This window comes from Rhinolophus sinicus, chromosome 17 (assembly GCF_057876585.1).
Source record: "Rhinolophus sinicus isolate RSI-liver-muscle chromosome 17, RSI-T2T, whole genome shotgun sequence".
Taxonomy (NCBI): domain Eukaryota; kingdom Metazoa; phylum Chordata; class Mammalia; order Chiroptera; family Rhinolophidae; genus Rhinolophus; species Rhinolophus sinicus.
In genome coordinates, this window is record NC_142517.1 from 197,443,291 (window position 1) to 197,468,141 (window position 24,851).

The window sequence follows — 24,851 nt, forward strand, 5'->3', positions numbered from 1 at the left end:
AGAGAAGAGGCCCAAGGGGCCCAAAGCCTGGTTGCCTTTTTCAAGGGAACAACCCGGGAAGAAGAAGGACTGGCGTAGAGTCAGGAATGGTGTGACTTCATTCCACATCCGAAGGCAGGAATCCTTCCTTACCTTAGATATGGCTGGTCGGCAGTGGGCAGTTCTTCTGGCTTGTCTTAGTCAAACACTTAAAGCTGCTCTGGCTTGAGTGGGCTTCTGTGCCAAGAACTGGCACCAGGGCCCCCTAGTCACATTACATTCAACTTGTTCTTTCTTCCCTTCATCCTCTGCGGTGGGTAGCTTAGAGCAGCCCAGCCGGTTTGCCAGGCAAGGGTGGAGACACCTGAGGAAGCTTTGGGACAGCTACTTAACAGGTCTCCCAGCCTCAGCCTGAGGGCAAAGGGAGTGGAGGTGGTAGCCATTTTGGCCCAGTCTCTCCCAGGCGGTTCTAGCTCACGCATGGTTAATGATTAATGAGACCAGTGTGGTATGGCAGTATCCAGCTGCCACTTCCTGCCTACTCTGCTGAGTAAACAGGGGCCCTGCCTTAGCTGGGCTTGAAACCTGTTCCCCAAGGAAGGGCACTGTGTCCCTGAATCACAGGGACGGGAGGCAAGAGCAGAGTTGGCATCCCTTGCTCCTGAGATTGAAGCTTCTTCCCCCCAACCATGCCCACCCCCACATGCTGACGTCAGTATGGGTCCTGGGGTGCCTATTAGCAAAATTGAAATTTTCCCCAGGGCCCTGGCAGGAGGCTTCTACCAGCTAGCGCAGAGGCTGAGGCCAGAAAGAAAGCACAAACAGAGGGGAGACGACCTGACTTTTAATGGCACATCCCTAGGCCCCTGCAGAGCAGCAAAACAGACAGTAAGCTATGCAAAGCTGCTGGGAGGTGCAGTAACACAAACAACTCCAGGACATGGCCCTTGTTCCCTCCCATCCCCCAAGCTTATGACTAGGCTCCATGCCCAGGAACTCTGGGCCACCTCAGCCCTCATAATGCACAGAGGTGCCTGGGCCAAGCCTTGCTTCCAGAGTTGGTGAATGCAGAAGCAGCAGGAAAAATAGGGTAGTAGTATAACTCAAATACAGAAACTGCTGGACTTAAACTACTTGGAAAGGAAATGAAGACTCCTATGTTTCAATAGCTTGTGGTAGACAGACAGGTCCAGGATTTGGTCCTCACTTCCTCCCTATCCTGAGCGCCCCCAGGATCTTACATGAAAGTCCCTGGGGTCACGTGTCCTGGGCCTGGCAAGGGCCCTTTGGCAGGTCTTGCCTTCAGCATGGAAGGGAAAAGGGTCATAAGCAGCAAATAGTGAGGGCAGCAGCAGAAGCTCAAGCACTCACAGAGGGAACAAGAAATCGTGCAAGGAGACTGTTTATTTCAAAAGGATTTTGCAATAAACACAGTGAGTGGGCTCCAGGCAGCTGTTCTATTCTTCTCCCTCATCCTCGTCCTCATAGGAGTCGATGCCTACTTCCTCGTAATCCTTCTCCAGGGCAGCCATATCCTCCCGGGCCTCGGAGAACTCACCCTCCTCCATGCCCTCGCCCACATACCAATGCACAAACGCCCTCTTGGCATACATCAGGTCGAACTTGTGGTCCAGGCGGGCCCAGGCCTCGGCAATGGCGGTTGTGTTGCTCAGCATGCACACAGCTCGCTGCACCTTGGCCAGGTCACCCCCGGGCACCACAGTGGGCGGCTGGTAGTTGATACCAACCTTGAAGCCCGTGGGACACCAGTCCACAAATTGAATACTGCGCTTGGTCTTGATGGCAGCAATGGCAGCGTTGACATCCTTGGGCACCACGTCTCCACGGTACAGCAGGCAGCAGGCCATGTACTTGCCATGACGGGGATCGCACTTCACCATCTGGTTGGCAGGCTCGAAGCAGGAATTGGTGATCTCGGCCACCGACAGCTGCTCGTGGTAGGCCTTCTCTGCAGAGATGACGGGCGCGTAGGTGGCCAGGGGGAAGTGGATGCGAGGGTAGGGCACCAGGTTGGTCTGGAACTCCGTCAGGTCCACGTTGAGGGCCCCGTCGAAGCGCAGGGAGGCTGTGATGGAAGAGACGATCTGGCTGATGAGGCGGTTGAGGTTGGTGTAGGTGGGGCGCTCGATGTCCAGGTTGCGACGGCAGATGTCATAGATGGCTTCGTTGTCCACCATGAAGGCACAGTCTGAGTGCTCCAGGGTGGTGTGGGTGGTCAGGATGGAGTTGTAGGGCTCCACCACGGCTGTGGACACCTGGGGGGCTGGGTAGATGGAGAACTCGAGCTTGGATTTCTTGCCGTAGTCAACAGAGAGCCGCTCCATCAAGAGTGAGGTGAAGCCGGAGCCGGTGCCGCCCCCAAAGCTGTGGAAAACCAGGAAGCCCTGAAGTCCTGTGCACTGGTCGGACTGAAAGGCAAGAAAAACAAAGAGCAATGTAGGTGGGGGAAGGGCCTGAGGAAGTCTATATTCTGGCTCCACAAAAGCCTAAAATATCTCAGGAGCCAGGACAAAGAAGAATGAGTATTCCATAGCAGCAGCACGTTCCGGTGACCCTTCTGGTGACAAACAGAGATGACCCCTGAAATGGATCTGAAAAAAAATGTTCCTGACCATTAACATCGTCTCATAAGCCCCCTCCCTTCCATGCCAGACTCTCACCAGCTTGCGGATCCGGTCCAATACTGGATCAATGATCTCCTTGCCAATGGTGTAGTGCCCACGGGCATAGTTGTTCGCGGCATCCTCTTTCCCAGTGATGAGCTGCTCTGGGTGGAAGAGCTGCCGATAGGGGCCATTTCGGATCTCATCTGGAAGGGCAGAAACCACATCGTTAGGGCCCAAACCACAAGGCTGTGCTCAGCAGGGACCTCCCTCCCTCCCTCAGTGTGGTAGCTGCAGTCAGATGCGTGGAAGAGTTCATCCTTCTGCCAGTGTGAGATACCAGGGTGTGAGGGAAACCCAGACTTGCTGCCCAGGCCAGCCTGCGATTAGCTTGCCTTCTTTACATTCAAACAGGGAGAAGAGTTTTCAGGGCCAGGAAAGCCAGATCTAGACACCCTCTCTCCAGAGAGAAGCTTAGAGTCTCTCCACTCCGCTCAATTCCACCCCATTTTCCCTCTCACCAATTACAGTGGGCTCCAAATCCACAAAAACTGCCCGAGGCACGTGCTTTCCAGCGCCGGTTTCACAGAAGAAGGTGGTAAAGGAGTCATCCCCTCCACCAATGGTCTTGTCACTGGGCATCTGCCCGTCAGGCTGAATCCCATGTTCCAGACAGTAGAGCTCCCAGCAGGCATTGCCCATCTGGACACCTGCCTGCCCCACATGGACTGAGATGCATTCACGCTGAGAGATAAAGAGAGAGGAGAGCATAAGCCCCACATCCATAGTTCCTCACCTCATAAGCCTCTCACCCTATCACCTACCAGCTAGGATGACTCAGTTGGCAAAAGTGGAGGCTTGGGGTTGGACAGAGGTCAGAAGAGGCTGGGAGCCTGCCCAGGCTCCCCTGCATAGGACTCCCCAACCGGGGGCACCCAGTAGGGCAGGCCAGTCCCTTAGCCTACTTCTCCGTGGGGACCTTGCCAAGTGAGAGCTGTGGCTCCACAGGACTCGGACACATTCATAGGACACTCAGGGAGGATGGAGAGGGCAAGTGCCTATGAGACAGACAAGACACTGCAGTAACTGAGACAAAAACAAGAGACTTTTCAGCTGTTCCCCATTCCTACTCCCACAAACCCAGCTTCTCAAGAGCCTAACAAGGGACAGAAGGTTTTCCAGAGCCGTTGAGTTTATCGCTAGAGCCTCCACCCACCCCCCACCTGATTAACTCTTTGCTTTGAGTATGAACAACTGGAATTTCGTACAACCCTCTCCCCCTTTCTTTCCTGTGGGCTGCAGAGTTGTTTCCGCCTTCCAGTCTGGCACCAACTGACCACACTGCCATCAGGATGCCCTCTCCCCCACCTTTAAATCCCATCTGGCTCTAGGGATCAATCCCATCTGTCTCCTCTCCCCACCTCCACCCCCGCACTCTGCACGTCGTTACCACCTTCTTCCAAGGCGACAGCCCTCAGGGAAATAGCAAAGATAATGTTAGTGAGCGCAGAGGGCAGCTGCAGGCAAAAGGGCTGTGAGCACTGGGGCATTCGCTGCCCTAGGCTCGTCCCTGCCAGTCTGAAAGTAACCCCTGAAGCGCCAAAGTGGTGCGGAGCCGGGCCTGCGCAGCCTCCTTTCCCAACACCGAAATGGCGGGGTGACAGTTTCCAAATACTCAGAAAAGGAAGCGGAACCTGTGACGAGGCCCCAGAGGTAACGCGCCTTGCCCCTAGCCGGATGAGCGCCATCCTGCACTCCGGCCTTGTATTCGCCGCCGCCCGCCCCCCACCACCCCCGCTCCTTTGAGATTCTTTCCAGTTACATCCCAGCGGAAAGCGAAGATTGGATTTCGGCCCCCGTTCTTGGGCTATAAATACCACCCCCCTACACACACCTCTTCCCCCTCCCCCCAACCTGGCCTTGGCCCGCGCTCCCGCTCAGTGACAGCTGTCTCTGCCCGTCCGCGCACCCCGGCTCAGGCTGGAGAGGGGCTGGCTCGCCTCATGAGACCGAACCCCATTCCCGCCACCCCTTTTGCCTCAGAAGCGGGGTGCTGAGTCACGGGGAGGGGTGAGAGTAGGAGGGATGCACACACAGTCGGAGGAAAAGGGGATGCTGAACCAAGTAACCTGATCCCCTTCCACCTTCTGGCGCCAAGCACGTGTTCGGTCAGTTCCAGGGACCGGGTGGGGGAGGATAGGGGCAATGGGCAGCCAAGCGGGACTCCCTCGCCCGCGAAAAGGACTGGGCGCGGGACCGCGTAACTCCCCTAAGGAGGGTTAAATGCTTGGTGGAGCTGGGGGGATTTCCAGGAGGACTCCTCTCTGCTAGTGAAGAATCCCACTGTACCCCACCCCCCTACCCCAGCCTTTGAAAGTGGACAACACGGCTCGGCCAAAGTCACTAGGACGGGGTGGGGGTGGGGGTGATGCAAACACCCTTGCACCTCCTCGAGACCAGGAACGCCAGATAAAGGGCCCCGAGCATCCCGAAAGGAAGCGTCCCCAAAAGAGAGGGGCAATTAGGGGATGGGCTCCAACCCGGTGGGGCCGCACTCACCATGGTGAGTCCTGGCGGTGGGTCTCACTTAGAGTCCGCGTGACGGGTCTCAGTGAGAAGTGCGCTAGCTGCAGTGCCGCACCGCTCTTATATGAGGGGGGCGGGGCCGCGCGCTAGGCTCGCCCACTAGAAGCTGGGCGGCCTGGAGGCCACGCCTCCCGAGGAGTAGGCGGCTCCGAGGGGTGGGGCCAGAGAGGGTACCTTCCCCGCGCGTTGCCGGGGTCTCTCACCTGTCGGACCTGCGTTAGGAGTAGCAACCTGGGCTTTAACCCTACGCTCCCGGTTTTGAACCCATACTTCGGGATCTCGAGCGCTGCTGCACCGACGCAGGACGCGGTGCCAGGGCGCGTCTCGCCTGCACCTGCGTCATGGGGTCGCCCGTCGCTCAGGTTTTCTGACTTAGGCCGGGTGCCATAGAGGCTGTTCTTCGGAGGTGGCTTTACCGGACCTTCGCCCGAGCCCTCCGTGTCCCGCCTCTCTGGAGGCTCCAACCGACTACCTGGCTCCGGCCGGTCCCGGAGGAACCCCTTGCGGCTGCACGCCGCCTGCTGGTCCCCGGCTGGGACGGCTGGCCTCCGCCAATGCCTGTGGGCGGCCGAGGACCGGATGCTGCACAGTTTGAGACCCAGGGTGCCGGTCCTTTAGACTGCCCCACCGAGCTGAGTCCCGCAGCCTACCTGCGAAGGCCGACCCCGAGAATCTGCCACCGCTTGGCCGCTGCCCGCGGGTCAGTGGCCTCGTCATCAGCGCCGTCACTATTAGCGAGCCCTTGCCACTGCTACCTGCCCGCTTTCCTGCTGCCAGAACCGCGGGAGCTCCGGCCTAAAGCCCTTAGGACCTCGATCCACATTCTGACTGCCCTGGGTGACCTTGGGCAGGTGACTTAACCTCACGAGTCCTTGGCATCGGTGAAAAGGAGACAATAATTCCAACCGGAAAGCGTTGTGAGGTATCAAAATGTTTGTTGACACCGAAGAGGAAAAAAAATGGAAATTCTGATATCGTGGCTGATTTTGACTTTCCCATCCTCTTCTGTCCCTAAGCCGTGGCAGGATCAGCGACCTGCATCTTAACACCCTTAGTGCTCAGATGGAGGCCTCAGCAGAAGCTAGTCCTTCTAACTTTCATTTCCATTTCTTGCAAGAATGGGCTTTTTAATCTATTTCTGCTTTTCCTTATGTGCCTTTCATTTTCTAGCTGTCTCCCTTCACTGGGGAAATTCATTAGGAAATGCTCCATGTGCCATTGGCACACATTTGAGAAACCTGTCTCCCGGGCTAGTCAGTTGGAAAGGATTCACCTGCCTCTCCTACCATAGTGTTTCCTAGGGCAAGGGCTGTCTGACAACACAACACAGCAGGATAAAATAACTAGTGTGACAACTTTCTATCAACAAAATAGCTAATTGACACCTTACTTAGGCAAGGCATGGAAAGAAATACAGTGAAATATGACAAGGTCTCCTTTCCCAGTGGACTTGCCATCTGGTTGGGAGAACAAGACTCATTCATAAAAAAGAAAACTGACAAGGGCATAGAGTGAGGCTGCTTTGGGAAATGGGGTCATGGTCTCCACAGAGCAAGAACCCTTGGTGATTACAGAACATGTGGCCTGGTGCAGACCTTCCCTGGCCCTCTTTTTCCCTTGTGCACCCCCACCCCAGCAGAATGAATATCATAAGAGATTTTAGCTATTTAGGCAAAACCCTAAAACTCTTTGACCTCCAGGTTCAGATTCATTTGTGAAACTGGGATAACTGCAGATTGTGAAGACTAGGTGAATTTAGGGATGTGTAGAGATGCAGCAAAGCACTATGTAAGCAACTGTCTGGATTCTTAGAGCATTTTATTCATTTATTTTAGTGCATGTAGCACATCATGCTGCATTTATTTGTGTACATGCCCATCTTACTAGATAGCAAATTTGGTGAAGGTAATTGTCTTAGCCATCTTCGTGTCCCCAGTTCCTGGCATGGTGCTTAGCACATGGTAGGCATTTGCTAAGTGTGTGTCAGATGAATTGTTTCACTTGAGAGATGGGACTAAAATTAGGGTAGAAGTCTAAGAAGCCAGAAGTTACAAATTGCCTCTCAGAAATGTTTTGTTTGGCCCTCACAGTGTTAACCCCTGTAGCATTTAGAATATAGGGGGGGAAAATCAGAAATTGTGTTTGTGTTGGGGCATCCCCAAGACCACCCATATGTTAGAAGATTAGCTAGAAGGACTCAAAGAACTCAGGATAAAGTTGTACTCATAACTAAGGTTTATTACAGCGATATGGGAAGGCTACACCGCTGGATGGTAAAGGGAAAAGACATATGGGGAGTCTAGAGGAATCTATGCCCTCTCCCTCCCATAAGGACTTACAAAGTGTGTTCCTCCTTCAGAATGAAAATGGAGCAACATTTCCCTGCAGTGTTTCTGCCAAAGGAAGTTCATTAGACACACAGTACCCAAGGTCTTATTGGGGGCTGGTCACATAGGCACCTCTGCGTTGCACATACCAAAATTCCAGACTCCTAGAAGAAAAGCAGGCGTTCAACATAAACCATATTATTTACACCAACAGTCTAGGCTCAGTGAACCATCACTGTTTAACTGCTGATTGGGAACACTCCAAGAGCCAAGTTCCCAGATGCCAGCCAAGGGTCAACCTTGCAAGCAGGCCTTTCTAAGGATAGTAATCTCAGGCCTGCTATGTTAACTTTTTCTTCACAGTCATATAAAAATGCAGATTTCTAGCTTTTACTGAAAAGAACTGGAAGGTCTGGCCAAAGTAGGCCTGCATTCCCATTTGGCAACACTGGTAGGCAGAGTAATAGGCCCCCCGCCCCGCCCCCCCGAAGATGTCCACTTTCTAATCCCCAGAACCTGTGACTATGTATGTTCTGGGAAAAAGGCTTTGCAGATGTGATTACGGTAAAGATCTTGAGATGAGATAATTCTGGATTTTCTGGGTGGGCCCAATGTAATCACAAGAGTTCTTATAAATGGAAGAGGAAGGCAAGCGGGTCAGAGTCAGGGAAGCAGGGGGCAGAAGCAGAGGTCAGAGTGATGTGATTGTTGGCTTTCAAGATGGAAGAGAGCAATGAATCAGGCATATGGACAGCCTCTAGAAGATGGGAAAAATGAGGAACAGATTCTTCTCTAGAGTCTCTAGGAGGCAACCCTGCCAACATCTTGAGTTTAGCCCGGTAAGACTAATTTTGGACTTCCAATCTCCAGGACTATAAAATAACCTGTGTTGTTTTAGGCTAAGAAATTTGCAACAGTTTGTTTCAGCAGCATCAGGAAACTAATAGGGTAACAAATGGAGCTGGATAGTGGCTATCTTCTTAGACTGGACAGCAAGCTGCTCAGGCTCACTCAGTTCTCACCACTCTATGTCTCCCTGACACAGGTGATGAGGGTTTGTTGTCATTTAATATCATATGCTCAGCCCCCCTTACACATTTATGTTACCCTGGCCCCTGTAGCAAGGAGTTTACAACCCCTGAGCAGGCCTTCTGGCAAGGAAAGTGGAGAGGACAAAGGTGCAGGAAGAAGTGCCCAAGGCATGTTAGTGGGATACATGTTCTGCTTCTGAGTGTGTGTGTGTGTGTGTGTGTGTGTGTGTCCTCAGGATATATACAGATGCTGCTGAATTAGAGCCATAAGGTCTGGGGGGGTGTGCAGGTAACAGTTCATATAAACAGATTGAAATCTTTTAGACATTCACATACACGTACAGAATCTAGAAGATGATTCCAGGCAATTCTTCACTCCTCCCATTAAATAAACACTTAATTCATCTACCCTCCATGGGTGTCCAGCAGGCCACTCTTTGGATTTCTCTCCCTCTTCCCTTTGCCCACTGTTATCTCCATCTTTTCCAACCCTTTCCCAGAATCCCACACCTTCATCTTGGAGCAGTGCAGCAAGGTCCTCAAAGTTTCAAATGACTCCACTAGTTGTACTGGGAGAAGTGGAGCTGAGCCTTAGTGCACATCCTGTTTTTCCAGGCTGGAGCCTCTACCAGCTGTCTTCCTTCTCACAGCACAACCTTTCTAAAGGGATATCTCCATGTCTTCTCTCTCCTCCCCACTCTCCCTGCAGGCTTGGTTCCCATGCTTCACTGAGATCCTCTTGCCAAGGTCTCTGGTGACCTCCAGTTGTCAAAGCCAAAGGTCACATCTCTATCTTCATCTTTCTCAGCCTCTCATCAGTGTTCAACATAGGGGATCCTTCCTCCTTGAATCACTTCCTTCTTGGCTTTAATGACATCCCCTCCCCATCCCTCTCCATCCCCGTTTTTGTTCTGGCCACTCCTTGGTGGTTTTTGATGGCTTGCTTCTAAAGGGTGTTCCCCCTAGCTCAGTCCCAAGCGCTCTCTTTTCTTTGTTTTTCTCCCTGCAGGAACAATTGTTGAAGGTGGCTTATCTCAGTATATGGTGTTTTATTATATTATCTCCACTTTAGGAACATTTTTTAATGTCCTTAGTAAAAAGCTTTTGTAACATTTCTAGAGTTATTTAAAAAGGAACAGAGTTAGACTATATATCTTCCCAAACCATAGTGAAAGAAAGGAATCATGAGAAAGCAATATTCTGATAACTCTCAAATTTGTGTCTCCATTTGGGACCTCCCTCTGAACTCACACAACTACTCGCCTTCTTGATATCTCCACCTGAAAGCCTGTTAGACATCTCAAATATAACGCATTCAGGAGTGGAACTTTCCATATCCTACCCTTACCCCACTCACTGCCCATCCTGTTTCTGTCCTAGGCTTCCGAGTCTAAGGAACAGTATCACCTCCCAACCACAGGCTTAAGTTAAAAACCAAGGATCATCCTGCATTCCTCTCTTTCCCTCACTCCTCCTCCTCTTTTTTCAGTTAGAATTTTTTTTTTCCCTATAGACCACTCTTTAGGCATTTTTTTTAAATTGGGGAATATTGGGGAACAGTGTGTTTTCCCAGGACCCATCAGCTCCAAGTCAAGTCATTGTCCTGCAATCTAGTTGAGGAGGGCGCAGCTCGGCTCCAAGTCCAGCTGCCATTTTCAGTCTTAAGTGAAAGGGGCACAGCCCACCATACCCTGCGAGAATTGAACTGGCAACCTTGTTGTTAAGAGCTTGTGCTCTAACCAACTGAGCCATCCAGCCACCCAGTTTGAATTTTTTTTGGCTGCAAATAATGGAAAGCTTAACTAACAGTGGCTTAAACACTGAGAATATTTATTATCCCACAACAAATCTGAGTGTAGGACGATTCCAGGGTTGACTTAGTGCTGTCACCAATAACTCCAGTATTTCCAGCTTTCTGCTCTGGAATCCTCCATGGGCTGGTGACATCTTCCCTCATAATCATAAGATGGCTGCAAGCAGCTCCAAGTATCATGTCTTCATATGACACTGTCCTAAGGCAGGAAAGGGGGGTTTCCTCCCACATCTCTTTATCAGAGAGAAAAGCCTTTCCTTAAACCAGACTTCCGCTTATATCTCACGAACCCCGTGCCTACACCAGTCACTAGAAGGAGGGAACAGCATTACCATGAATGGTTTAGACTACCTTATACCCATAGATCTGAGGAAAGCCCATCTTCCTTGAGCAAGTGGAAGGGTGAGTAATTAAACAAAATCAGAACCCTACCAGCAAAGAAGTGAAGGCAGGGGCAGGGAAGGCTGTTGGGTACAGCTGCCTCACCCCACTTTAGCATGTCCCATTACTTGGAACCCAGCTATTCCCTTCACCCCTACTGTAGTCCAAGCTCCCACCCCCTCATTTCTGGATGCCGACAGTAGCCTCCTAACCAACTTCCTGCTTCTACTCTTGAACCCCTATCATGCATTCTCCACACAGCAGCTGCAATACTCGCTCTGAAACACAAACTAAGCAATCATGTTTGCTTAACCTCTCCCCATTGCACTTGTAATAAAAGCCCCTCTCCTCCCAAGGCCCCTTTACCTATGTGATCTCATATAGCTCCCTCCCTTATGCTATTTTCTTGAGCACATGGGGCTCGCTCCTACCTAGGAACCTTTGCACTCTCTATTCTCTCTGCCTGGATCACTCTTATCCAGATCTCGCCATGGCTGACACCTTTTGATTCAGTCTCTGTTTAAATAGTACTTTTTTAGAGAGCTGCTCCCTCTCAGTTTTAGCTCCCCCACCTCCCATCTCTTTCTGTGCCATTATCCTGTTTTGTTTTTTTCACGTGCCTATTGTAACCTGAAATTGTCTCCTTTATTCATTATGTATCTCCTCATGAAAATGTCAGTTCCTTAACAGCATGCACTTTTTTGAGAACCGCTGTATCCCTGGTACCTGGAACAGTGTTTGGCACATAGCAGATGTTCAATAAATATTTGTTGAAGGAATTAAGAGTATTGATTGCCCCTCATTTTATAACTTAGATACATTAATATGCTTTTAAAACCTCAGTCTCTCTATTCTGTTTTACATAAGAGCCCTCCCCGCACCTGCCTTTAGGATAATTTTCTTTTCAGAGTTGGTGATGTCTAGGCTGACTCTGAGATGCCCAACGTTGAAGACCAGTTGGGGGAAGTTGAAGTGCTGGACAAAAGAGTTTTGGGCCCAGTGAGCCCTCTGGGCCCCAAATCCCTCCATCTGGATAATAATTCCTCTGGACGATAATTCCTGAGGTCTATGGCTTCAACTCACGGATCAACCCCGTGGAAGTCTGAGCTTCCTTACCTTTGAAGTGGTGGTTGGCGGTGTCTACTCTCTGAGGATCTTGACCTCTGACTTCCAGATAGAAAAGACCAGTCCACAGCCAAAACCAGAGTTAACCATCTTGATATTCTGGGTCACTCCCTAGTATATGATGAAAGGTCTCTGACAAAACCCCTGCCTCAAAATAACCCCTACCATTTGCCACAGTGACTGAAATTTCACATTAGCAGTTACTTCCTGGATAGGATTTCTAGGTAAAATTCTTTTATGTGCTAAATCTGGCATTTCTATTCTGGGTCATGGTTGCTATCTGGAAGAGTGACAGGAGAGATGGAGTGTGGTTTCCAGGCAGCATTAGGGTCCATTTAATGTGACTGGTCATGCATTTGAAGTCAGATCTGTCAGCTTGGTTCTGGGTTTTTCCACTGTTTAGCTGGGTCAGTATAGGCAGAGAGTTGGTGAAGAAATGGGTTTAACCGGGGTTGTTTAGTCAAACAAGGCTGCTGACGCCAGAGGGAGGCAAGGAAGTTAGGGGTACACAAGAGAGTGATCACCACTGACCGTGTAAGTTAAGATGGGAAGGAAGGAAATAAAGACACAGGAGGGGGATGAGGGACATGACAGCTCTGCCACGGGGACAAAGGTGAAGCACCGAACCTGAATCCCAAATGAATCTTAATTCTACCACTAATTAAACCCATGTAACTTTGGGTAACACACAAGAGGCTTCAATTTCCTTTTCTTCATCATGGGAATGGAGGCCCCGCCTCGCCTACCTCACAAAGTTGTTGAGGGATTCAAAGGAGATAAGGGGTGAAGCCTGCCTTAACAACTACAAAGCAGGAACAAATGCCAGAGATGAACATTTTGTATTTCACAATGTTGCCTAAGGCCATTTCTCCATACAAGGCGACTCCTTTTGTGGAGAAATCAGGCTAGGCTAGACCAGCAATGACTTGCACTGACATAGGGAGAGACACTGACAAATAGCCCCAAGCCCTGCTCATCAGCTTGCTTTCCCTGTGGAGAAAAACAGCAATTCTGGACTAAGCACTTAGGAAATGTTATCTTGTTTAACCCTTACAATACTACTCCCCATTCTACGGATGAGAAAACTGAGGCAAGATGTTACATGCTGGAGACGTGGCTCAAACCAAGCGGTAGTTCCCTATGTTCTATGATAGTCTGAGTTTCTACCCAGGAGGCGCTGAGGTTGATCTCTTGCCCCCGTTTTCCTTATTTCTGGTTCACTGCAGACTCTTAGCAGCCCCACCCACACTCCAACTCGCTCCCCTCTTTGGGCCCAGGCCTGGTAATCAAGTCAACAGGCCTGCCATCCTGGGGATGTTTCTAACAACAGTCCCACCCTGAGAGCAGACCAGAGGCTGGCAGCTGTGGGTGTCTCACAGACCCATGCCCACCTTCCATCTAGCAGCAGACAAAGACAGACGACCCCAGCTAGCTCCCAGCCAGGCAGCATGGTGAGCAGGGGTGGGGTGCATGCCAGTGAGAGTCCCAGTAGGCTCAGGTGGGTGGTGTGAGGGACCTTTGGGAGTACAGATGTTTACGGAATTAGGTGCGGGTAGGTGCGGTGGGGAAGGGGAAAGGAGCCTTACAGATGTGAGTGCGGCACCTCCAAGTGTGCTGGTGTGTGGGCCATACTCAGGGGGTAGAGAAGGACAGGCGATGGTAACCAGGATGTAGGTCTGAGCCTGGGCTCAGAGGCAGGGCTGCTGAAAAGCTCTAAATTTAGTGGTAGGGAGTGTGGGGTAAGCAGGACTGCAGCAGAAAAATGTAGGCATTTTCCTACAAACCCTGGGCCCCACTGCAGACTCACTGTGGTCCCACCTCCCAGCTGTGGGGACACATCTTCATAGCCCTGCCATTTGCAGTTATTATCAGTGGGGAGAGAGAGAAGGAGGAGGGAGAGGGAGGGTGCTCTCATTTATGGAGAATTGGCTGGGCTTGGGCTCATCTGATGTCTTTAACATGTCTCCCCACCAGGCCCGATAGGAGAGCAGTTAAGAGCTAGTTGCTTAACCTCTCTGAGAGTCAGTTTCCTTATTTGTAAAATGGGTTAATAAAAATACCTACCGCAGGGGGTTGTTGTGAAAATTAAATGCGATAATGTATATGAAGCACTTAGCACAGTGATTGGCACCTAACTAGTGCTTAATAAATGGGAACTAATCAATATCCTCACAGTGATAAAGCTTGCAGGTTCAGGTGCGAGATTATATTATTTTTACGGTCAAAAGGAAAAGGAGCTAGAAGAGCAACTGAAGTGAAGTAACTTGTCTGAAGTCGTAGAGGAACAGGGCTTTGAGGCCAAGTCTGTGAGACTCCAGGGGCTCAGTTCTTTGCCCCAACGTAGGGGGCATCATTTCCAGCATCACAGGAATACCCAAGAGGTCAGAGATGTTTGGCATGGGCCAGCAGTTGGGGGGACCAGGACTGTGTCTGGCTTTGTAGACAGAGCCTGGGCAAGCTTGGAAGTGCGGCAGCTGATGCTGGCCTCGCCAGGTCATTGGTGACTTGGGTCAGCCCTTCCTCCTGGACCTGGGGATTTCTGAACCCCTTGTCCCTCAATCCCTCCCAGCTTAATTCATTGCCTTCTCTTACTATGACAGAAGGAATTGGGGGATGGGGAGCTGTAGGGGGACCAACGTGTATGGTGCACCCTAACATGTGTCACAAAATGAGCCAGGCAACATGCATGCATTCTTTCATTTGATCCGCATAAGAATTCTAGGGGGCTCTATTTTGAGGGGGCTCTTATTATCGCCCCCATGTCACAGGGGAGGACACCCACAGAGAGGTTAAGACTCTTGCTCAAGGCAAGCGGAGAAGTAATAGGGCTGGGATACAAATGATTTATGGATTAATCCCAGTCATCTAAAAATCATAAGACGTCAAGGCCCTTATGTCACATAAAAATGTCAGTGACTTATTAAATTTACGGAGGAAGCATCCTCATTAAAGATTCATGAAATATTTCAGACATACAAAAAAGTATAAAGAATAATATAATGAACGCCTGCTACCCACTTTAAGAAATAGAATCTCTGCATTCGCCTGTACTAGAGAGAACCATTACTCCAAATTTGGTGTTAATAGTTTCCCTTGCCTTTTTAAAAAAAGATTTTTATTAAAAATATAGCTAACATGAAATATTATATTATAGGGGTACACCATAGTTATTCAACAATTATACACCTAAAGAAGTGATCAGCATGATAAGTCCAGCAACTATGTGACACTGTACTATGCTATCATAATACTATTCCCTTGCTTCCTTTAGTTTTGTTGCAATACACACACATTATAAGGATATATAGTAAATATATAACTTCATCTGTAAATGATGCATCATATTATTTTACAAGTTAAAGATTTATATAAATGGTATCATATTGTATGATTCTTCTTAATTTGCTTTTTTTCTGGTGAGAATTTTTGGGGTAAGATTCTGCCTTGTATTTCATTCATTTCCACTTCCAAATCATTCTTTAACAATTTTCTCCTGCTGAAGGACACTTAACTGGCTTCCATTGCTGTGGTGCTATGACAGGTTTTGCACCTGTTTTCTTGTTTACCTGGGTAAGAATCTCTCTAGAGCACAAACACCTTCAGCTTTCCTAGACATTGCCAAATTACCTCCAAAAGAGACGTACCACTGGCGCCTTCTACCAGCAGTGGAAGAGTTCACATTATTCCATACCCTCATTACTAAGCCTTAACATTTGGGGAAACACGATGAATGTGCTCATTTTGTTTTTAAGGTCTGTCGTAATGACTTCTCAAGCAGAGCTGGGAGACATATTCTGGTACCCCACTTACCCCACTGTCGCACATCTATCTGTTAATGTATGAAACTCTCCTTTCCCGACACAGCTTCGGGAGGGCGGCGACCAAGTGTCAGGTGCTATGGATGGCCAGGGTCAGCACAGCGTTCGGCATAGTAGAGACTCAAATAAACGGGATAAAGCGAGAGGGCCGCCTCCTTGATTCTCATAGGCTCCCCAGGCAGGACACTGACCTTTCTCATTTCTAGGACCAAGCAGATGATTCCAGTCCTGCGTCAGGGCCAAGACTTCGTTGACCGCCAGCCTTGAATCATGTGGGGAAGACCTTTCTTCCTAGTTCCAGAACCATGTGGTGGGAACAGAGCCAGGAGAACAGTTTCTAGGCTCTCGGCCTCACATGGAAAGGTGCTGGCTGGAGTAGTAGATGGCCATCAGCTGTGACTAGTTGGCCGTTAGCTGTAACCAGAGAGCCATTGGCCACTGATATAACTGCTGAGGCTACGCTAGCAGCGGATGGTGGCTGGCAAGCGCGGATTGGGGATTGGGGATTGCAGAGAGGCGCGGATTGCAGTTAGCAAGTGAGGTTGGTTGGCAGAGAAGCAGACGGCAGGTTGCAAATCGTGTGGCTCCTGCTTCCTGCATCTCCCACCCAGCCACCAGCGAGACTATAGTGGTATGACTCCCCTGTCTATGGCTCTGTGGGTGCTCCTTTTTGGCCTCACCATGTCCTGCGTTCTTATGCAGGGAGCAGGACTAGAGACCCCGCAGGCCGCCCCACGTGACACATGCACACCCAGAGAGGAAAGAACAGTTGCACATCCATTTCAAGCCCACTTTTCCCTTCCTTGCCGGCATTTCTAGCTGTAACAAGAATCTAGAGTTCTTTCTGCTTTTTCTACACCTCTTCCTTATCTCTGACCCATGAAACCTCACTTGCTTCCCTCAACAGTGGCCCTTAATTTCTTTCTGAATATGAGGGGGGTTACTCTGCCAGACTCATTTGATCCCCTCAACATTCCTCAAGACGCTTAGTCACTGAGCAAGACTCTGGAATCTTAGAACTGCCTACATACTCTGTTTTGGTCCAACCCCCAGAGGCAACCTTTTGGTCCTCAGTGCCACCAGTAAGTACTTAGACACAGGAAGTAGGGCAAGGACAGCAGAGTCCAGGAAGCTTTGCCCTCAGCAGGAGAACTACTCAAGGAAGGAAGGCAGGAATCGTGTCCAGGTTTAATATGTTTTCTCTGTTCACCGTGTTCTCTGCCCTTTGCCCACTCAGTGTGAATGTATTTCAGTCCATGTGGGGCAGGTCAGTGTGCAGATGGGCAATGCCTGCTGGGAGCTCTACTGCTTGGAATGGGGGATCCAACCACATGGGCAGATGCCCAGCGACAAGACCATCGGAGGAGAGGACAACTCTTTCAGTACCTTCTTTAGTGAAACTGGAGCTGCAAAGCATGTGCCCCGGGCAGTGTTTGTGGATTTGGAGCCCACCGTGATTGGTAAGTGATGACCTCGTCCGAGGTGCCACAGCAAGTCTTTCTCTGTAACAGGAGAACACTAGAGTCTGTGGTTCCTAGTTGCTACTGCCAATTAGAACTCCAGATCTGCAGAATCACTGTCACTCAGCTCCAGAGTCTCAAGGTCACTCCACATCCCTTTCTTTTGCATTGAAGGACACTTTAAGTCAAGGGCAATACAGTAGCCTGAATGGAGCTCCTCCAGGGTAGAAATTGGGGCTTGGATACCCCACCCTTTCTGGATACCTTGGGGCTCTCGGAACCAGGCTGCAAGAGGAGGGGGCCTAAAACTCTGTTCATTACAGATGAAGTTCAGATGGGCACATACCACCAACTTTTCCATCCAGAGCAGCTCATCACAGGCAAGGAAGATGCTGCCAGTAAGTATGCCCGAGGCCACTGTACCATTGGAAAGGAGCTCATCGACCTGGTGCTGGACCGGATTCAGAAGCTGGTGAGAGAAGGGCTGAGGGCTGGGGAAAGGGGATTCTGGATTCCTGCTGTGAAGTGGTCTGGAGACCAGATAGGGGAAGGGCCACTTCAGCCTTTGGGAGAGAGGCTCCTGGAAAAGTCTTAAACACACAGGATCAGGGCCCTGCATTCTCATCAGGGGAGGCAGAGCGTAAGCTCCAGCATGGAGCTGGCTGTCTTCTCTCTCTCATAGCAATGGGTCCAAAGCTGGGCAGAGTGACCACCAGGGCAAACCTTTCCATGGGCTGCCTGGCCAAGCTATGGGGGTCCAGAAGCATTCCCAGAATATCATCTTATATTGTAGGGGTGGGCAGAAGGCTCTGTGAAAAACAGGGATCCAAATAATGCCAGTCCAGGGCTACAAGATCGACTTTGGCCTCTACCAAGGATGGGGATTGAGTTCCTAGATTGTTGATCTCAGTAGAGAAGCCCTGCAGAAACATCTGAAGTTGAATCAGGAGGACACAGGTATGAAGTTGGGTGGAGCTGTCGAGTTATGATGACAATGACTATGTCACGGGATTCAAGAGAGCTGCCTACGAGAGACCTCAGGAGGTGTCAGAGGAAGAGGGACGAGTTGGAGAGAGAGTGGGCCTACCCTATGAGGACCTCTGTTGTGCTCTTAGAAAAGTCTTCCAAAGATTTTATGAAATTTTTGGGGCAATTTGAAACAGCACAAGCTGGTTCTTTCCCATTTGTCAGCTGTGCTTCACACCCCACATTTCTCTTTGCCTTCACCTGTGAGGCCGACCAGTGCACAGGACTTCAGGGCTTCCTGGTTTTCCACAGCTTTGGGGGCGGCACCGGCTCCGGCTTCACCTCGCTCTTGATGGAGCAGCTCTCTGTTGACTACGGCAAGAAATCCAAGCTCGAGTTCTCCATCTACCCTGCCCCCCAGGTGTCCACAGCCGTGGTGGAGCCCTACAACTCCATCCTGACCACCCACACCACCCTGGAGCACTCAGACTGTGCCTTCATGGTGGACAACGAAACCATCTATGACATCTGCCGTCGCAACCTGGACATCGAGCGCCCCACCTACACCAACCTCAACCGCCTCATCAGCCAGATCGTCTCTTCCATCACAGCCTCCCTGCGCTTCGACGGGGCCCTCAATGTGGACCTGACGGAGTTCCAGACCAACCTGGTGCCCTACCCTCGCATCCACTTCCCCCTGGCCACCTACGCGCCCGTCATCTCTGCAGAGAAGGCCTACCACGAGCAGCTGTCGGTGGCCGAGATCACCAATTCCTGCTTCGAGCCTGCCAACCAGATGGTGAAGTGCGATCCCCATCATGGCAAGTACATGGCCTGCTGCCTGCTGTACCGTGGAGACGTGGTGCCCAAGGATGTCAACGCCACCATTGCTGCCATCAAGACCAAGCGCAGTATTCAATTTGTGGACTGGTGTCCCACGGGCTTCAAGGTTGGTATCAACTACCAGCCGCCCACTGTGGTGCCTGGGGGTGACCTGGCCAAGGTGCAGCGAGCTGTGTGCATGCTGAGCAACACAACCGCCATTGCCGAGGCCTGGGCCCGCCTGGACCACAAGTTCGACCTGATGTATGCCAAGAGGGCGTTTGTGCATTGGTATGTGGGCGAGGGCATGGAGGAGGGTGAGTTCTCCGAGGCCCGGGAGGATATGGCTGCCCTGGAGAAGGATTACGAGGAGTTAGGCATGGATAGTGTGGAGGGGGAGGGGGAAGAAAGAGAGGGGGTTTAATACTAGGGGGATGCTTTTGTATCTGTGCTAAATAAGGTGCTGTAGCCTTATTGTCTCACAAATGTCTTTTTCTCTTGGGAAAAACCATGAGAGGAGGGCTTCTCCTTCATGAGGGATAGAAAGGCTGGTATCTTAGCCTAGACTCCCCCAGAAAGCAGATCTGATTTTAGATTTCAATAAAGAGTACATTGCAGGAAGCGGAATGGGGGCCAAGTAAAGCAAGGAAGGAGGGAGAATTTACCCTGGTGAAGAGGCAGCTGAATAAATGGCATCTTAGAACCATTGCTTGGGTGAGAGGGTAGGAGAGGTGGTGAGGGTGGGGGAACTTATGCACTGGCTCCATTCTTCAGTTGGTTAAAATGTTGCCCTATTAAGCATGAGCCCCTCTGTACTTCCGGGTTGCACACACTTGGGCTTCAGGGTCAACAGAGAAACCCTGGGGCAGGAGGCAAGATGATGTTAGGTCCGTGCCCCACAGGCTGCAACAAGAGCCTGGTGAGGCCAGGAGGTGCCTTAGAGTAGTCTGATACAGCTGATATAGCTGGTGTTCATCCTATAGATTCGGGTTTTGTTTTCTTCAGGCAGGAGGTTTGGGTTTAGAGAGTTCAGAAACTGGCATTAAGGCAGAACAGTGGCACAGTGGCAGCAACAATGGGAGAATGGCTGGCAGTTGTGGGGGTGGGGGGTGGCGGCTTCCCTTCCTCCAGTAAGCCCTATCAACCCTCAACAGGCAATGGACCCTTTTTTCAATCCTATGCCGCGTATTATGCAAGTACAGTTTCAAGCCCCACTTCCAACCAGATGGCTGCCCCTTAAATCCTTGTATGTGGACTTTCTGTAGCCCCAGCTGGGCTGGAAGGATGGTTTAACCATTGGAAATTAAGGCAAGCCAACCTCACAGAGATTCAGTGCTGTGTTGCCTTCCACTCTGTCCTTCCTGCAGTGTCCCCTTTCCCTGATATCTCACAGGAGGTGAGGTGAGGCCTTTTGAGAGGCAAGCAGAGAAGGCCAAGAGAGAGGTGAGTCTTCAATGGCTGGGCATCCAGAGAGGTCGCCAGGCTGCCCTCCTGTCTGCTGTACCAGCCAGCCCACCCTGGGCAGCTGTAGGGCCATCTCCTCTCAGACCCTGAGAGGACACAGGCTCAGCAGGCCTGGGAAGGCAGCCCAAAGGTCAGCAACACTAAGAAGCTGCTATCACCCCAGGGCTGAAGGTCAAGGGATGAGATGGTGAGGGCAGAGCTTTGGAGCTGGAGCCACAGCAGAGCTACCCAGAGGGAGCAGGAGGGACCAAGGAGGGAGGGACATTGGTCAGGATGCAGAGCCATAGAGTGGACACAACCACGGTCTGAGATACCCCCAGATTTAGAGAGAAGGAGAGAATTACCCTGGCTTCTCCCTTCCTCTCACCCTCAATCTCCAGCCAGCAGCTCCGGATGGCTGAACCTAGACAGAAGCTAGTTGGCAAAGGGCCTAGAAAAATAGGGGTGCAGCCTGTGAGATACAGAGCAGCGTAGGGAAGGTGGAGGAATGGATCTCAGAGAAAACAGACAAATAAAACACATATCAGCACTGGAAATGGAGTGTCTCCTGCTTCTCCTCATCTGACCCATCACCTGTCCCTGTCACACTTGTCCCAGTAATTACTTTGCAGTAAGTAGTGGATGGAGTGGAAGCAACAGGATGGTGGGGGGTTTAGAGAAGAAAATGGGCATGCCCAGCGTAGCAGTTCCCTCCTCCTATTTTGGAATCATTTGCCCAGAGAGAGCAAATATTCTCCACTTTAATTTGAGAATTTAAGCTCACAGGGGAAGGTCTGTCCTAGGAAGACAGAGGCCTGCAGTTGTGTGTATATGTATGTGTGGTGGTGCTGGGAAAGGGGTAATTTAATTCACAGGGAGTATTTCGAAGTCCATTTTGGCTGAATAGTTCAGCTATGTCCTCACACCCATTTTATTTTTCCATTAAATGGACTGAATTCCAAATCTTTATTTGATTCCTGTGCCTTTCTCTCAACTGGTTTCAAACTTGGCAAAGGAAGAGGGGTTATTTTGGGAGCCCTTCAAACCCTAAGAAATGGCTGCCATTTATTGAGCATCTACTATGCACCAGCCCTTGTAGCCATATTATCTTCTTTAATCCTGAGGTAAAGACAATTATACCCACTGGACTGGAAGCTTCATGGGAACAAGGCCTAGTCTACTCTCAGCACCAGAATGTTGCCCAACATATATTAGATACTCAATATTTGTTGACTAGACTTGTGAAATGAATGCCTATTTTATATGTGGTGACTGATGCTCAGAGAAGTTATGTAACTTGCCCAAAGTTACTCAGCTAGTAAAGGGAAGAATAAAGATTTAAACCCAGGTCAGCCTGGGCCAAAACTTATGCTGATGCCCTCCCCTTCCTCATATGAACTCCCCTCTTGCCCACAGCAGTTCTAGGTACCCCTCTGGACAGCACCTCTTCTGAGCCTGCCAAGTTCCCAGTGCCCAGACAGTGACTCAGATGCCTTGAAGGCAGGGAGGGGGGAGACACTCCCCTTGACACTCCCCTGCCCAGGCAGTGTGGTGGAAGGCATGTGTTGGGGAGATGCAGAGACCCAGCTTCTGAGCTGAACGAGGGAAGAGGCATCTTTGGGGCCAAGTTTTGGGGCTGTAAGTGCCCTCTGGAAAGTCCTCCTCCCAGCCCCGATCTCATAGGAGCTGAGGCCTTTTGAGAGGCCAGCAGAGAAGGCCAAGAGGGAGTGAGTCTTCAATGGCTGGGCATCCAGAGAGGCCGCCAGGCCGCCCTCCTGTCTGCTGTACCAGCCAGCCCACCCCGGGCAGCTATAGAGCCATCTCCTCTCAGACCCTGAGAAGCCAACCAGCTAGAAACTGTGCTAGTAGCGACTAGCAGGCTTAGGTTGGACTAGGTGTGGGAGTGGGGAGGTGGCAATCCAGAGCTCCATGGGGCAGCTGGGAGTGCCACCCAGCCTGGCTCCTGGGCACTCCCTCAGTGCAGGGGAATGCTTTCATCCTTGACGCTTCTAAAGTGAGGCTACAATTACCTTCTGCAGACAGGTGCAAGAGACAGATTCCCAGCCTTGGAATCCACTCGACACATTTATTCCCTCGCCTCTGATGTGTCAGGAACATGCTTGCCTCCAGAGTTGTGTTCTCACCATTCCCTCCTTCTGGAATGTCACCTCCCCTGCTTGTCTCAGTGTTGCCATTCCTTCCAGCTTAGGTCATGGTTACCCAGAACCCACCCAACCCTGGGCAGCTCTCCCTCCTCTAGATTCTCCTGGCACTTTCTGTATTTCTATCACTCATTTGGTACTTGGCATGGACTTCCTTGTATGGCAGTACTTAGCTTCTTGCCAATATCCTATTTCCCCAAATAGATTTTAATTCTGTATATGTTTGTACAGTTAGTATGTGCACATCCTTCAGAATTCAAAAATTACCAAAGATATTTACAAACAGCAAAAATAAGTCTATACAGTGAAAATGTCTCCTTCATTGGTTCCCCTCTTGGCAGCCACCACTGTTGCCTTTTTTGTTAGCGTTTCCTTCCAGATACATCTACATTCGCATCTACATTCCCGTATATACTAACGTGTGTATGTACATTTAGATACATGTTGTTCTATACCTGTTTTTTCACTTAGTAAATCTAGAAGATGGTCCATATCAGTTCATGTAAATGTACCCCATTCTTTCTGGTGACAGAATAGTATTCCATTGTATTCCATTGCATCACTTATTTAACCAGTCTGCTATTAATGAGTATTTAGGTTGATTCCAGTTCTTTGCTATTGAAAAGAATGCTGCAACCCTTGTACATACTTCTTTGCACATATGTACAATCATAAATTATTAGAATTGGAATTGCTTGTCAAAGGCTATGTACCTTTAATTTTGATATACCTCATATTGCTCTCTTTAGAATTTATACCAAATTTCCTTCCCTCTACGAGTGTATGAGAATGCCTGTGCCCACAGCCTTGCCCCTACGATGTTAAACTTTTTGATCTTCGTCAATCATCTGATAAGTGAAACAGTATTTTGTCGCAGTTTTCCTTTATAATTCTCTTGTTAGGAGATTATACATCTTTTCATATATTTAAAAGCCAGTATTTTCTGAGGTGTCTTGTCTGTGTCCTTTGCCCATTTAAAAAATGGCATTCTTTTGTCTTATTAATTTGTTGGAATTCTTTGTGAACAAAGAAAATTAACCATTTGTTAGATGCAGTTAATTTCCCCCAGCTGTCTATGTCCCAATTAGATTTTCGTCTCCTTGAGTACAGGGACTGAACTTAAACCTCTTTGTTCCTATTCTTAATATAATATCACATACTCATACATGTAGGTGCTAGACAAATGTCTGTGGAGATAAAAGAAGTAAGAAGATAGGGATTTAGAAGATTTTCAAATGACCTAACCTAACCTATTCCTTCCTCTTATACCAAGATCAGTCAGGACTCCTGTTGTAAAAAGCAGAAACTAAGTGGCACATTACACACACACACACACACACACACACACACACACACACACACACAGAATCAATACGAGGGCTGCCAAATAAGGCTCCGCAAACAGGTAGGCACCAAGGTAAGCTGGGCAGCCAGCACCATAGTCAAGGTCAGGGCACATGATAGCATGCTTAAAAGACCCCTGACCCCTCTACGCACTGCAGGGAGGCCCCCTCCCACCTAGGCACCGAGGCTAACATTTCCTCCTGTAGACACTAGAGGCCGCCGCTGGCTCTGCCGCCATCACCACCCTTGCAGAAATTAATTCTCAACTGCCCCAGCTTCTCTGTAACTTGCTCCAGATTCAAAGTCCCAGTGGGAGCTTCTGATTGGCAGAGATTATGTCTTTTACCTGCACCCTTGGAGCCGAGAAGTCTGGGAGAGCAAGAGGCCGAGCTTCGTGGCAGGCCACCCGTCAAGGTCTACGCAATGGGAATTCCCCAAATGTGGACAGGAGGCTCCAACTGTGAGCAGCCAGGAAAACTGGACAAATGCACACCACCCTCTTTTCTCATATCTGGCTCAAGCCCTTCTCTTTGGTGAAGCATTTCTGGGTCACCCAGTCTAAAAACACTCTTCTGGACTCACTTAACCATTACCGCTTGGGCCAATCATGATGCCAGAGAGGATCTGTGCTAAGACCTACTATGAAATACGCCTCATCTGACTTTCAAACAGCGCTGGTGTTACCTGTAGGGAGGACAAACTGAGTCCTCAGAGGTCTCCCCAAGTCACACAGTAGAGCCAGCTTGCTCTACTGTTTCCAAAGCCTGGAGGTTTCCCAGTGGGCTGTATTAATGGACTGGTATCTTATCCAGTTGGAGCTCTGGGGAGGTAGGGTTGGGCCACATTCTTCTTTTTACAACGTGGCAGCATCTAGTATGTAGAAGATGCTCAATCAATACTTGGTGGATTGGCCTGGATGATATCAAACAGGAGCCTATTCTGGAGGGTTCGCTAACTCTCCCATGAGGCC

The 24,851-nt window shown here is 50.0% G+C and overlaps 2 protein-coding genes across 3 annotated transcripts; one reads left to right on the plus strand and one right to left on the minus strand.

Moving 5' to 3' along the window:
• Positions 1 to 1,365: 1,365 nt before the first annotated feature.
• TUBA4A (tubulin alpha 4a) lies at positions 1,366 to 5,314 on the minus strand. Of its 2 annotated transcripts, none has more exons than XM_019741768.3 (4): positions 5,163 to 5,314; positions 3,125 to 3,347; positions 2,661 to 2,809; positions 1,366 to 2,408 (listed from the first exon to the last, which is right to left on the minus strand). In XM_019741768.3, exons 1-4 carry the CDS (start codon positions 5,163 to 5,165, stop codon positions 1,437 to 1,439), a joined length of 1,347 nt encoding a protein of 448 aa, XP_019597327.2. In that variant the 5' UTR covers positions 5,166 to 5,314; the 3' UTR covers positions 1,366 to 1,436. The 2 variants fall into 2 exon arrangements, with proteins under 2 accessions (XP_019597327.2, XP_074169742.1); XM_074313641.2 differs by lacking the exon at positions 5,163 to 5,314 and adding an exon at positions 4,057 to 4,271.
• An 11,634-nt stretch (positions 5,315 to 16,948) lies between these two features.
• On the plus strand, positions 16,949 to 19,371 carry LOC109452647 (tubulin alpha-1D chain-like). The gene is made up of 3 exons (XM_019741747.3): positions 16,949 to 17,144; positions 17,468 to 17,616; positions 18,379 to 19,371. The coding sequence occupies exons 1-3, from the start codon at positions 16,964 to 16,966 to the stop codon at positions 19,354 to 19,356; spliced, it is 1,308 nt and encodes a 435-aa protein (XP_019597306.3). The 5' UTR covers positions 16,949 to 16,963; the 3' UTR covers positions 19,357 to 19,371.
• The last annotated feature ends 5,480 nt before the right edge of the window (positions 19,372 to 24,851 follow it).

What these genes read in the sequence shown, in the direction of transcription:
- TUBA4A (XM_019741768.3), bottom strand. An exon ending in TTTGGAGCCCACTGTAATTG is followed by an intron (nt 2,810 to 3,124) that starts GTGAGAGGGAAA and finishes CTGCCCTTCCAG; the next exon opens with ATGAGATCCGAAATGGCCCC. An exon ending in TGGACCGGATCCGCAAGCTG is followed by an intron (nt 2,409 to 2,660) that starts GTGAGAGTCTGG and finishes CTTGCCTTTCAG; the next exon opens with TCCGACCAGTGCACAGGACT.
- LOC109452647 (XM_019741747.3), top strand. Translation starts at nt 16,964, where the DNA reads ATGGGCAATGCCTGCTGGGAGCTCTACTGCTTGGAATGGGGGATCCAA. An exon ending in TTTGGAGCCCACCGTGATTG is followed by an intron (nt 17,145 to 17,467) that starts GTAAGTGATGAC and finishes TGTTCATTACAG; the next exon opens with ATGAAGTTCAGATGGGCACA. An exon ending in TGGACCGGATTCAGAAGCTG is followed by an intron (nt 17,617 to 18,378) that starts GTGAGAGAAGGG and finishes TTCACCTGTGAG; the next exon opens with GCCGACCAGTGCACAGGACT.